Source organism: Biomphalaria glabrata, chromosome 16, assembly GCF_947242115.1.
Source record: "Biomphalaria glabrata chromosome 16, xgBioGlab47.1, whole genome shotgun sequence".
Lineage (NCBI taxonomy): Eukaryota > Metazoa > Mollusca > Gastropoda > Planorbidae > Biomphalaria > Biomphalaria glabrata.
The window spans coordinates 23,560,403-23,574,830 of NC_074726.1; the positions used below are offsets into that span (position 1 = coordinate 23,560,403).

Below are 14,428 nucleotides of genomic sequence, written 5' to 3' on the forward strand. Positions count from 1 at the left end.
GGGAAGGAAAGCGCTCACAAGGTTAACTAATAAAACGCTTTAGGGACACCCTTAAAACTTCTCTGAAAGCATTCAGCATTCACCCAGCCACCCTGGCATCATGCTGTGAAAACAAATTGCTGAGGACAAGAGAACAGCGCTGGCAGAAGAAAAGCGTCAGAGAAAAAAAGCAAGGCCAATGATACTAGCTCCATCTGGAATAAGCCTTATTATTAGTATTACATAGAGCTTCAGAAGACTTTTTTGAAGCACTGACCTATCTAGCAGATTTCAATAGATTTAATGTTGCCACTTTGTTTTTTCCAGTCAACAATCCCTGTAATTACTACAACACTTGCTCCCAGCTTTGTGACTTCAATGCTGGTCAATATCAGTGCTCCTGTGATGTTAACTTTGAAGCTGTACATTTCCTACGTAGATCATGTGTGGCTAAAGATGGTAGGTGGTACTTAACCTTTATTTCCTCATACTTACAGAATCATTTTATTATTTATAAAACATTTTTGGTCTTTAAAATACAAAGTTGTTGTTGTTTCTTATTCAGTAAAGAATTTATTTATTTTTTCTTAAAGAGATGTTAGTTATATTTCAATATTGTTATTGATGCAACCATGGCCACCTTTGACACTCCTCTGTATTGTTATGATTCTCTAGAAACCCTTGTCAGAACAATTTGGCACCTGACAACTTGGGCTCTGATATAACGAGACACTTTAATGAGTGTAATAAATAATGAAGAGTAAACAATCAAATACTTTACAAATGGGCAGAAGTCAATGTCTGAATATGACAGCTATACACAACTTGTACTTGAATCTTGTTCTCGCCTTAACTCTTCTGGTCCTCTACTGTGTCAGACTGACTTGATCCAACCTTGTCAAAAAAAACACACAGTTCATAGTCAGATAACCATCACACCGTTGATCTACACGGGGATTATTAACATCAGTCCTTTTTAAGTACACATGCTTGTGTCACATGTGCCAGTTGATCGCTTATAGGGTTACACTGACCAGCATCACAGTTCAGTTACAACAGTATTTTGATTGTGATAGCGTTATGATGTCGTTCCAACATTTTTTGCACTTTGACTCAGTTGATAAACTTTATCTCTCCCTTTTGTTTTTTTTACGTCTCACAGGTTCAGAAGCTCAACTCTTGATTGCTGAAAAGGGAAATATAGAACTGAGAACTAAACTCCACAGTAATGATGACACCATGAAGCAAACTCCTAAGGTCATTAATAACCATTAATAACTCTAAGCTGTTTCTCTCTCTTTTTTTTTATTTTTTATTTTTTTTATGTTCACTTTTTATAAAATTAATACAAAAACTGTGCCTCTTATCTATAAGAACAGAAATATACAATCAAAGGAATCATCAAATGGTGAAAAGTGAAATTAAATTTACTTTCAGCAAACAACTTATCTGCATTATTTGGACAAAAATTTTGGTGCTCTCAGGCATCTTCAATCTTCATCCTCAACATCATCATCTGTCCTTTTTGTTCCTCATGAAACATAGGGCTTTAGTAAAAACACACCACTCTCCACGGTCTCTTGCTAGTTTTTTAATGGCTTCCCAGCTCTTTCCTGTCCTCTCGGCTTCATCTAAGTACACTGAGTCATCATGTTCTTTTAGGTCTTTTCCTACGTCTTGTTCCCCATGGGTTCCACTCTAAGGCCTGTATAGCTCTGTTGATGGTATCTTTACTAAGGGTGTGACCTATCCATCTCCGCTTCCACTCTAAGATCTGCACCTCTATATTTTTCTGCCCACTCTTCTCCCACAGTTTGGTGTTTTCTATTTTGGTAAAATGTCATGATTTATTCTTGTGTAGGTAAACACAAGTCATCTTCATAGTTGCATTCTTTCATTATCATGGGCCTGAAAGATCTAGTTTTGTTATTATCTTTAAATGCTCCATAGAGGACTGACAAATTGTTTATTCTTATCACTCCATCTCATTCTATACACACTTTGAAATTATAATTGTTGCTATTTTGACTATGCTGACCAAATGAATCCTGAGAGAATTCAAGTTTAAATCCATACTCTATATCACATTATGGCAGACTTTGTGGTGCTTAGGACTATCGTCATAATGGTCCTGAAGATGAACCCTGTCCAGCCCTGCCATCCAGCAGGAGGTTTTGTCTAATATTCCAAAGGAATGTTCCAAGCTTGTATAGCAAACTGAAATGAAACAAACATTTTAGTTTTGCTTTAACTACAAAAGAGGGGCTTGGTGTCCTAGTGGTTAAGCACTTGGCTTCCAAACCTGGAGTTCTGGGATCGAATCTCAGTGAAGACTGGGATTTTGAATTTCAAGATTTTTTGTCTAGATATCCTCCCACAAGCACGAGTTGGTAAATAACCTCACCTCATATCTTTATTTCTCTTAGATAGCCCATGACCAATTGTGTCTACTGAATGTATACATTTGAAAAGTAACTAGCTCTTGTTTGTCCTTATTACACTAAAAATTTCAGTGTAGCTAATGTAGTAAATCCCAATCTCAACAGATTGATGAAACCAGCAACAACATCATAACATCAGTAGATGTAGACATTGAGAACAATTACATGTTTTACATCAACAAAACCTTAAATGAATACTTTCTGGTCAGAAAGAGAATGAACATTGCTGCTATTGACCTGAGGCGGAAAAGACAAGCAGCAGAAGATACTGTAAGTACTCTTTTTTTTTTTTGTCAGGGAAAGAAATGATACGCACTGTCTTGTTCCCTGATCAAATCTACAAATATCATAAGGCAGACACATTGACTATATCAAACTGAATTGCAAATCCATGAATTCTTATTTATAGATTCTTCTTATTTCATTTTAAATTTCACTGTGGGAGATCAGGAGTTAATACTATTTAAAACTGTCCAGGCATTAGTAACATTTAAAACAGATCAAGTATTGTTTAAAACAGATCTGTAGTTAGTAGGCCTACTATTTAAAGCTTCACTTCTATTTCTAAGAAGCACCCTATAGAAAAACATTTTTACGTCTGTTATATTTAGCTGATATTTTTTCCTATTTGATGTTAAAAAAAGGTTCTAGAAATAAAAAATCACCCTTTGGGTCAGGGTTTTGTGATTTTACCATCACAAAAGAGATACAAGACACGCTATCAAAGACACTCTTTTGTTCCCCTGGCAATCAAATCATTAAATAGAAACAATCTGATATAAACTTTTCACAAGTAAATTATGAGTGAAGCTTGTGTGAATGTACACTTTGTTTTTTTTTATAGTTATAATGTTTTGTTAGGTGTAATGCACAATTTGTAAGATAAATTTCCTTACGGACAATAAAGATTATTACTATTATTATTATTATTATTATTAATATTTTGTTTCTGTTTATGCTTTCTAAGAAAATCCTGTACTTTCAAGACCGTCAGATGTTTGAAATGGGAGGCCTGGCATTGGACTGGGTAGCCAAATATATTTACCTGACAGACATAAGTAACAGGCAGATTTATGTTTTCAACTACAATGGCACAAGGAGTAAAATCCTGGCCAAAGGAAACATGAGGCATCCCCTGGCTATAGCAGTGGATCCCAAAGCAGGGTAATTATGCTTAGTATTGATATATGTATGGGTGATGCTTACAACCAATCTATCTCATACCAAAAAAAATGACAGTCACTAACCTAAATTATTAATGACATGAAAAATCTGTAAAGCTGCTGACAAAAGTAAGGCTAATTTTTGTTACATAGCCAAGAAAATAGGATTGAAAGCTCTCACAGGGATGATTTGTTTCAAGATTTAGACAATTTGCAGTTATGTTTTTATTACCTTATGTAGGTGTATTTGCATAAGTGGCATTAATTTACTCGAGTCATGTCTTAAGTCTTAATGGAGAAACATATGAAAAATAGGATGGAAAAAAAATAATTAAACATATTTTTTGGGCAGTGCACAAGCTGGGTGTAAATGTTCTTTAAGTGATTTTGACTTTTATGTTTTAAAAGTGACATTATTTAAGATAAATCTATCAATAATTATATAAATCAAACAAAATAAATACAAATTTTAAGAACACAGAGCTGCACCACTAAAAACTTTTAATATATTTATTACATTATAAAAGCCTAGAAACATTCAATGACTTTCTGTCCACCTTACTTTAGATATGTTTTCTGGGCTGATGCTGGATCAATCTCCAAAATAGAGCGGTCTAACCTAGACGGTTCTGGAAGAGTGACCATTGTGTCCTCAGAGGTTGTCTGGCCATCCAGCATCACTGTGGACCCCATTGGTCAGTGGCTGTACTGGGCAGATATTAAGAAGCACACTGTGGAAGTATCCAAATATGATGGCACAGGCAGGCAGATAGTCTTCAGTGCTGGTTAGTACAAGGATCAAGTCTATTATAAGTAGTGCAGTCTAGCAAATTTGTAATTTTACAGTTTTATTATTCAGAGCTGTAGCCAATAAGTAGTCTGCAGTAAAGTCAAATTTCAACAATGTTTTGCATTTAATTTAACCATGAGGTAGCCCTTTGATGTACAAGCTGAGAATGCTTAGACACTTAATATAATCTTTCTTTATATAATTTTTCTTCTGAAATCATTTGTCTTTTTATTATTATGTAACCTTTGAACCAATATATTATTGCTCACTTAACATATTACATTAATTTTAAATCAAGAATATAAAATTTCAGAATACTCAAATGTTAATGTTCATGCTTGTAAAATGTTCTACATTTTTCGGATGTTCCTTCACAGTTGAAGATAATTTACTTCCTAGTCCAAACCTCCCACAGGAAGATGGGGGATGGAGTGGGCAGGGTTTGAACACAGGACTATCGATAAGTCTGAATGACAGTCTAGCATGCAAACCGCATGACCAGGCAGCTTTATGATGTTTGTTGTTCCCCTTGGCAGTCCCCTGAGACTTGAAGCTAAAAACTAGAGATGGGAAACGAAACGAACCCGAACCGAACTCGAACCTCACTTATGACCGAACCGAACCCGAACTTTGAAACTGCTTGGTACGAACCGAACCGAACGAACCCTCCTTTTCTTAACCGAACTAATTTTGCAATTTTTACATCCCTTTTTATATTTTGGGTTTTCAAAAAATTACTTCAATATTTTATTTAAATTCTAATGATTCCATTATACTTTGAAAACTTGGGAGGGGGTGGTGATGGTATTTTGAAAAAAAAAAGCGGCTCGCTTTGATTCCCATGGGTTTTTCCGTACGTGCCGACTCTCCCCTAACCTTGAATTTTCGCGGGCTGTTTGCAATATTGGTTTTGAGTCGAATAGGCGCCCTCTAATAAGATCTAGATCTAGATTCAAGTTCCTAGTAAGTAGAAAGTTGACATTAAAATATTGTCACTTTTATTTGAGATGGCTGTTAGTTGAGAGTAGAATATTTTTTGCCGATTAGAGAGTGTAGATATAAATAAGTTCATTTGTGTTCTAGTTTAAAATAAATTTTAATTATCTTCTATTAAGTGATATATTTTTACAAAATTGGAATATTATCAGTGGCGTAGCAAGGGAGGGGGAGGAGGGTGAGAAATGTAAAATCCCCCCGGGCCCCCAAATTAGTGTTTTTTACAATAAATATTCAATATTACGCAAAATGCAGGTTATCCCAAAGAGGTCCAGCCCCTCCCGAGCCCCCAAATGATGAAAAATTCCTATCTACGCCCCTGAATATTTTTTACTATTATTCTGTTTTGCATTATTGATCATCAGTATTTTTAATGCAGCGTTTCTCAAACTTTGGGTCCTCTCCCGTGGGTGGGGATGGTTAGTACCTTGAATTGGGGGATGGGGAGACGCAACTTCTTGACAAAAAGGGGTGTCATAAAGTGTGTGTGTGTTTTTTCTGGTGGCGGTAAGAAGAGGTTAAGCGATTGATTGGTGTTTATGCATTGAGAATGATGAAATTAGCGTAATGCAAATGGGAAACGGCAGACAATCTTAAGACATGAAATAGTAAAGACGTTGTTTTGTGGTGACCTAGATTTTGTTTAAATATCAGTATATTTCATTAATATTACAACTCTATCTCAAGTTAAATATGTGAATATTGTAATAACAGTTAGGCTATATTGAGTTGTTCACATAAGAACTTTATTTTAAAGTTTATTAAGTTTATATATTATTATAAGGCTTGTCTTCGAGCCCGAAGCCGAAGATTAGTGAGGAATGCAGTTTTTCCCATGGCTGCGCAGGCCCAGCTGTGACCTACATATTTTGCCACATCCAGGGCAAGCATAACCACTGTTCGCAGGTGGTCGATTTAGTTTTTCTTTTCGCGTCTGCGTTTGTCCTGGCAGCGGATTTTCTTTTGGTCTCAAATGTGTATCCCGTGGACTTCGGGAGTGAACTCCAACTGACTCGTTCTAAGACCGCATGCAACAAGGTGCTCTCTTCTATGTCAGCCAAGGAAAGTTGACGCCTAAGCTCATCTAAAGCGTTTTCGTGGGGCGCCTCTGTAACGTCGACCACCTTTTAGCTCACCAAAAAAAAAAGACTGCCTTTGGCATACGTTCGTCTGCCCAGCATAACTGTCGGACCATAAGAAGTCCATCTATACTATCCTTACCGGTAAAAATATAAAACGCCTATATTGGTTCAATTGTACTAGCTGTGTGTAAGCGACAAACCAACGACCAACTAACAAAGAGAGGGGGCATCGAAAAAGAAAGTTTTATTTTTATTGTAACTTATCTGAATATTAGTATAATTACATGTTTAAAAATTAAAATATATTAAGTGGAGATGTCTTTTTATCTTCTAATAAGACCTTGTCAACTGTAGACTGCTTTTTGCGAGGCGCGTATGCACAATATGGGTCAAAACGTTTTGAAGAAAACATTTTAAAACATCTCCGCTAGTGTGATTCTTCTGCATTTTTTTTGTCTCAGAATAGTCGAATTTCTTCCGTATATTGCAATTTATAATAGTGACGACTTATGTGTGAAAAAAAAATCTCAATAGAGACGTCTTTACACGAAGAATATTTGTTTAAAAAGATCACGCCCATTATAGAAGTACGTGCGCAATATGTAGGCCTACCTAGAATGTCCCTTGAATAATTCTATTGGCCAGGTCTGCCTCTTTATTATTAGATTTAATATGGCCCTCGACTTTTTTTTTATTATGATGAATAGTGCGTTCTGAAAGAAAGCACATCGATATTAGCCTTTTAAAAAATTTCGCTTAGCGCCGAGTCACGCCCTGAATTAAACCACTTGCCGACTTGAGCGAAAACCTGCCGCATCTTCATTTCTATCTCCATTAAGAAATTTGTACAACGCTTTAAATGTATGTAGGCAACATTATTTTGGCAAAAGTATTGCCCATAGGCCTATTATATATTGCAAAGTATTTGTTTTATGTAAAAATTCAAATAAAAAAGTTTTAACTAATAAATTGTATTAAACCTTATAACTTAATTTTGCTATTACATAATTTCATAACATCGAACCGAGCCGAACCCGAACTTTAGACCTGACCGAACCGAACCCGAACTATACTCGTCATCAAACCGAACCGAACTCGAACTTAAATCTAACCGAACCGAACCTGAACTTTAAAAGTTGGGTTCGATTCCCATCTCTACTAAAAACTAAACATGTAGTTCACTATGTTGGAATGTTAATGAGATATTGTTGTGATTGAAGGTGAAGATCCTCCTATGGCTCTGGATGTGTTTGAAGACTACATCTACATACTGACCTACAAGAACAACACTGTGATCAAGGTGAACAAGTTTGACAGGAATCCTGCAAACATCTTCTTTACCACCAGCACCGCCTGGGACATCCTGGTATTGCACCAGTATAAACAGCCAAAGTGTGAGTCTCTTTGCTTTGTACCGTTCTTACACTTTCTTTGAGGAGAGACCTAGTCGGACACCATAGTGAAGTCTTTTTCAGAGAAATAATTTGCTATAGCAGTATATTCTTCTTATATTTCTACATTAGTTGAACTCCATTTCCCTACAGTCTATTTGATGTCATTATACTATCCTTACATTTTTATTTTCAACATTTTTTCAAACCCCCCAATCATTTGTTTCCCAAAATAGCTTTGTAGTTTTATCTTTGTTTTCATGTGATTGTTTTCTTCTAATTAGCTCAAACTGTACTAGAAAAAAAAATTGTTGTCTCCCCCCCCCCCCCCCCTTTCCCTTTGCAAACCAACAAACAAGTCCACAGTGTTGTTAAATAGATCTCAGTAGTTTCCTTCTGGACTTGTATCAACTCTGTCTAGTAAAAAGTTTGTACACATTATTTCTCCTTCACCCTATCTTGGATCAAGTTGAAATTTCACATGATTATTTCCTTGAACCTGACAGAACAAGAATCACTAAAAAAAATATTTTTTAAATTAACCTTTTACATAATTAACTATAAGTAATGTGTTTAATTGTTTTGATTGGTATCAAGCAAGGGAAAGAAATTGTACTTGTGGTATAAGCGAAATTAGTTCCCTTGAGAAGACTTAAGCCTTGAGTTCAAATTCAAGTCATACAACCTATTTAAAAAATGCATTTAAAAAGCAATCACCTTAACATTTACCCAGATACCTCCGTCCTTATTCCCAACTGGTCCAGACATTTAATTAAGAATCTAATTATTCCCAACTGGTCCAGACATTTAATTAAGAATCTAATTATTCCCAACTGATCCAGACATTTAATTAAGAATCTAATTATTCCCAACTGGTCCAGACATTTAATTAAGAATCTAATTTACATTACTCATCCAATTTTATTGAGACAATTACTCTTAATATAAGCTTTGTTGTTTTTTTAAAGTATTTGTTTCTATATTGCTTGTTTTCGATGCAGTTAGCTCCAACTGTACTGGAGCCAATAAGTGTGAGCCCTCAGAAATCTGTTTCAACAAGCCCCAGGACCCCAAAGGTTTTGTCTGCCTTTGTCCAGATGGAGCTAAGAAAATAGGGGACAAATGTGACTTCCAGAAAAATCCTGGCTGTGTGGTGAATTATTGCAAAAACAATGGCACTTGTGAGCTGACCAAAATAGGCAACAAACCAAAATGCAGGTAAGGGGAAGTAATCCAGTTTGTCATGTCTGCTCATAGACCTCTCACCTCTGTAATATTTTGGTTATATATGTATTGCTAAAAGGTGTGTAGACCTGACTCGATGGACTATGTGGTGTTGTTATATGTATTTTTCTGCAAACCTGACATATTGATCTATGTTTTGGTTAGACATTAACGTTGGGTCTAAGTACTTGGCATCAGATGAAGTAAATTTGGGAGATGGTTATGACACAGATACATAATGGTCTTTACCCATGTAGTAGCAAGACTCTGTATAGACGTTTTCATTTTTTAAATATAGATGTTTGTTTTTTTTTTAAATAGGAATTATGAGATTGGACAACTCTCAGAATAAAAATACTTGTAAATTGCACTTTAATTTTTGATTTCTTTATTTTCTGGCTTTTATTTAATGCTCTTGTATTTGATAATATCTTTGGCAAAAAAAGTTGTGAAAATGGTTTCCATGGTGACCAGTGTGAGCATGATGCCTGCTATGGCTACTGCCTGCAAGGGAATTGCAGTTTGTCTGGGTCACAGCCCACATGCAGGTGAGCTGTGTTGTGTTGTTTCATCTACAAAACGAAAAAGATTTATTGTTCTAAAAATTAGGTTGTATATTAGGGCCACCTGATGCATCCATTAATGTCAATGCCCTAATGTCCTACACTATGCCCTCTTTATGTCTGCTCTACACAGCTTTAATATTTCCCTTATTTTACCCTGCAGTTCAATCTTATTGCCATTATTTCCCCCTATTAAGCCCTGTCACTAACATTATAGTTTTGGTTAGCAGTGGCTACACAATAGGCTTAAATATAATAAAGTTGGAAATATAATCATAATTGAAAATTTGTAGTAATTTCTGAAACTAAAAATAAGTCTAAAGAGTTTGAAAATATTTCTTAGGTTTCCAAAATTAGGTGATTGCTAGTTATAAGGTATTTAGAAAACTAGAAGATTTGAAGTGATTGAAGTCTAACTACTTTTATACTGTCATGAAATTACAAGCCCTTTAAATTTACTCACTAATGTTCTTCCACCTTTGGAACTGAGGGGATCTGAGTTAGAATCCCATTGCAGATTTTCACACCACCAAATAATGAGTACCAGACATTGGTTGTGAAAATTAATTATAATTATAGCTTTTTAATAGTGCCACTTTCATACTTATAGCATGCTCAGAGCGCTATGGTCCAATCTCATTTGTGGACCAGTGGAAGGGGGTATCTGGGAGAAGGTTTTCCGTGCTGCCTGTAGGCGCTTAGTAAACACACCTGTGCTTGAGTTGGGTGTCGAACCTCAAGTCCCCTTCATAGGTAGCCAAGACAAGCTAAAGTGTACTTAGACTCTCGACCATGCTTCCCACTTATTAACCATCTACCACCAACCCTAAGAGCTTATGTCATCTACCACCAACCCTAATAGCTTATGTCATCTACCACCAACCCTAAGAGCTTATGTCATCTGCTCTAATGGATTGCAATATCTGAAAAAGGAATTTCTTTTTTTTTTTAAAATCTAGTTCTAGTATGTAGCTCTTTTGGTGTAATGTTCATCCATTTAGCCATTATGTCCAGCTAATTTATTTATATTTGTTTACAGCTGTTTCAACAATTTTTCTGGCACCAGATGTGATAAGTTTGTCTGCACAAACTATTGTCAAAATGGTGGACTCTGTAGACCAATAGAGGGAAAGCCTGTCTGCTTGTAAGTGAACATTTGTAAATATTTCTGCTAAAATAATGTTTCTCAAACATGTCAGCCAATAAGTTTTGCAAAAACCATCTTACTTTTCATTTGAATAGGTGTTGTCCAGTAATCTTATTGAAGTCAGAAAACAAAAATTTAAGTAACATTTTTTCAGAAGGCCAAAACGTTTCAGGATTTATTAAAATAATAGATGTTCTGTTATATACCCATTAAATGTTCAATTTAAGAGACATGATTGTTTTGTTTTTTTTAGAATTGCAATATTATATAAGTTATAACTGTTATGTCTCTTAATTCAGCACACAATTTGCAGTTTCTTAGTAATATACAGGGTTGAAATGAAGTTGATTAAGTTAAATACTTCAAAAACTATAGCGAAAAGGGAATGCTAAATAATGATGAATATGGTTACACCAAATAAAATCACATTTACACATGATAAAAATTTCAAGATAAGTAGGCAGCTTGATTGACAGCGAGACATGATGAATAAGTAACTATGACCTTACAATGATTGCAGAACTGTACACTTTATTACCTTTGATATATATGTTTAAAATTTATCTTGCTTATATCAAGTCACACTGTCCTTCAGTCTGGTCTTACTCTTTACCCATTGTTTCTCCCAATTCCCATTTCTCTGGTAAGGTTGAAACTATTATTATAAACTATTCAATGTCAATGACAAGACATGAATCTCTTCATTGTTTCTTTCCCCAGCTGTCCTGCTTCCTACACAGGAGAGAGGTGTGAGAAAACATCAGAGGATTGGTGCTCATTGTCCTGCAAGAATGGAGCCACGTGTAGCAAAGAAAAGTCAGGCTACCATATCTGTAACTGTGCTCCTGGATTTACAGGTGAATCATTTTAGAACAACAATCTCACATTTTAAATGTTGGCTTTAATCATGAATTCAGACAATAATCATTCATATCTGTATAACTTGCTGCTCTTTGAAAAGTTAGGCCTAACTCTGACTAATGTTCCTACTGCACTTCAAAAAATTAGATATCTCCTTTTTGCATTTTATTTTATTGTTTTCTGTTTCATATGACCATTGAAACTTTAAATTTGAAAGAATTTTCAATAAAACAGGAAACTATGTATAGTTGAAATGAAAGAGGTGTGTGTGATGGTGGGGTTACTTTCAATTCATATCACACATTTCTTTCAACTTCATCTGAGCAATGTTTGATTTAAAGCTTGATAGCAAGGATCTCATTTGATGGCCATACAATAATTGTTCAAATAAGAATAGGTTTAAAGAAAACAACTTTAGAAGTTTTTTTTTTTTTTGTGATTGCATATATTTAAAAAAAAAACAACTTTATTCAAATAATTCTCAGAAACAGCTGCTTGGCGTAGTGTTAGATTGTTCTTTTAACTTGTTACCAAACCAATCAGTTCTAGTTTTGGCACTAATAGAAATATCATTTAGCTTTTAGAAAAATACTTCAACTAGTTTATTATTCAATCTACAAAGAGTAAAAATAGTAAAGTTCCCCTTTCAGACCTTGGGATCTATAGGTCAGATGATGGTAAAGTTATATGTTTCTTTGGCCAATGATTAACAGCAGGGTGTTATGTGGCCAGCACAATGACCAACCACCTTTACTTTCCCCAACTAAAGCCAGGTACTCATTAGAATGGGTGGACGCAGGGACGCCTTAAAAATCCTGAAGTTCAAAATTCCAGTCATCACCAAGATTTGAACCAAGGATCCCAGGTTTGGAAGCCAAGTGTTTAACCCCTCAGCCACTGAGCCCCATTTTTGATCTGTTAGCTAAAGTGAAAAATTGTGTACATAAATCTTGAGACTTCTAAATGTACTTATACATTTTATGTCATATGCATCCTAATTTGATAACTTTCTCTGAAGTATTAAAGCTCAGAAATCTAGATTTGTGTTGTCCTAATGTTTCTGTAAGGTAAACGCTGTGAGCATTGCCTCGACTTGTCCTGCAACAACAAAGGAGTGTGCTACAAAGACAAAGACACTGGCAAGTCAAAGTGTGAATGTCTTAAAGGCCTTGAGAGCAGCACCAATTGTGCCACGGCAGTCAACTGTACCACTGTATGTCAGCTGGGAAACAATATTTTCCCAGGTAAATTCATTTCTGGTTAGAATTTATACAAATACATCACTCGTATAATACATCTTCATTTCCAATGCAAATGAATGTACACTTTGTTTCTTGTGCTACATTTTATTTGCTATCATGTAATGCACAATAGTAAGACACTGGTCCTTAAGGATAATGAAGTTTATTTTTATTTTCATTATTATCATGGAATACAAAATAAAAGTGGGTAATATGAGAAATAAAAAACAACATAATACTCAACGATTAATGATGGTTTTAAAACAACATAATACTCAACGATTAATGATGGTTTTAAAACAACATAATACTCAATGATTAGTGATGGTTTTGAAACAACATAATACTCAACAATTAGTGATGGTTTTAAAACAACATAATACTCAACAATTAGTGATGGTTTTAAAACAACAAAATACTCAACAATTAGTGATGATTTTAATGTCTCCAATTAACATACACCACCAGATAAGCACATGGATACTTGATGAACATATCTTCTTCTTTTGAAAGAATGTAATATATTTTTTATTTCCATCATAATGTCCAGCCCTAACCATTTTTTGCAAAGTAACACTGTCACCATCACATAAGAAAAATATGAGGTAACAAAATTTAGGTTTGCTCAGGGTTTCATGGCGAGAAATCTACATATCTTCACTTGCATCTCATCTGAACATTTATTTTTTTAAAATTGTTTTTCCTTTCAAATCCTGTTTTTCTGACTACTAGAAGTGTGTGATTGTAACTGTCCACCTCCATACTATCTGTGCAAGTCGTGTGATCGCCAGTGTGGAGAAAACTACAAGTGTAATCTGGGTGAGTATATCATACGGTCTACGCTTCCATGTTATCTGATTTCAGTATTATTTATTTTTATTAGGCTTGCCAGGTTTCCAACATGTAAAAGTTTTGTCTTTAAATTATACAGAATTTTTATTAAACTAACTTCAATTTTATGGGTATGTAGAATTAACATTATTCCTTAAATGAAGCCAGTAAAGTTTGAATCACACCTCACACAATCAATTACTTTCTGACAAGATAACCATGCAGTCATAATTTTAAGATCCTGTAGCATTTTCTACATTAGGTTCATTATTAAAAAAAATATTAAAAAATTGTCTATAGTGTAACCATTCTGAACTTTCATTTATTCCAGTATTAAGAAATATAGTTTGTCCATCGTTTTTCGATGATGACCACTTTTGTTATCCAGGGGACTGAGGGCTTTGCACTGGGTTTATATAGCTGGTGAGACCTACGTGAGCCCGGAATGTTCGGCTGCACACTGGGCAAGTTATTCCAGCTGGACCTAGTGTCATTGGCCTTACTTTTCTTCTCTGGCGCTTTTCTTCTGCCAGCGCTGTTCTCTTTTCCTCAGCAACCTGCGCACCAGTTTTCACAGCATGACGCCATGAGTCAAAACTCCTTTTCATATAGACAAATGTGTTCACTTGTAAAACCAGTCTATACAAATCTGAACACAAACCAACTTGTCCTATAGTTCAGTAGTCAATAACACCAACAAATAAGAACTCCACACATCT

The 14,428-nt window shown here is 35.1% G+C and overlaps 1 protein-coding gene across 6 annotated transcripts in view; it reads left to right on the top strand.

The window, feature by feature from the left end:
- The window catches only part of LOC106069995 (low-density lipoprotein receptor-related protein 1-like), a 187,034-nt gene that overhangs the window by 163,394 nt on the left and 9,212 nt on the right, over positions 1–14,428 (top strand). For all 6 annotated transcript variants that reach the window (XM_056014156.1, XM_056014161.1, XM_056014157.1 and 3 more), the window contains 12 exons: positions 307–438; positions 1,142–1,236; positions 2,526–2,690; positions 3,388–3,584; positions 4,151–4,368; positions 7,672–7,845; positions 8,844–9,060; positions 9,513–9,614; positions 10,669–10,773; positions 11,497–11,633; positions 12,705–12,881; positions 13,611–13,697. In XM_056014156.1, coding sequence (XP_055870131.1) covers positions 307–438; positions 1,142–1,236; positions 2,526–2,690; positions 3,388–3,584; positions 4,151–4,368; positions 7,672–7,845; positions 8,844–9,060; positions 9,513–9,614; positions 10,669–10,773; positions 11,497–11,633; positions 12,705–12,881; positions 13,611–13,697 — 1,806 coding nt within the window. The remainder of the gene's footprint in view (positions 1–306; positions 439–1,141; positions 1,237–2,525; positions 2,691–3,387; positions 3,585–4,150; positions 4,369–7,671; positions 7,846–8,843; positions 9,061–9,512; positions 9,615–10,668; positions 10,774–11,496; positions 11,634–12,704; positions 12,882–13,610; positions 13,698–14,428) is intronic.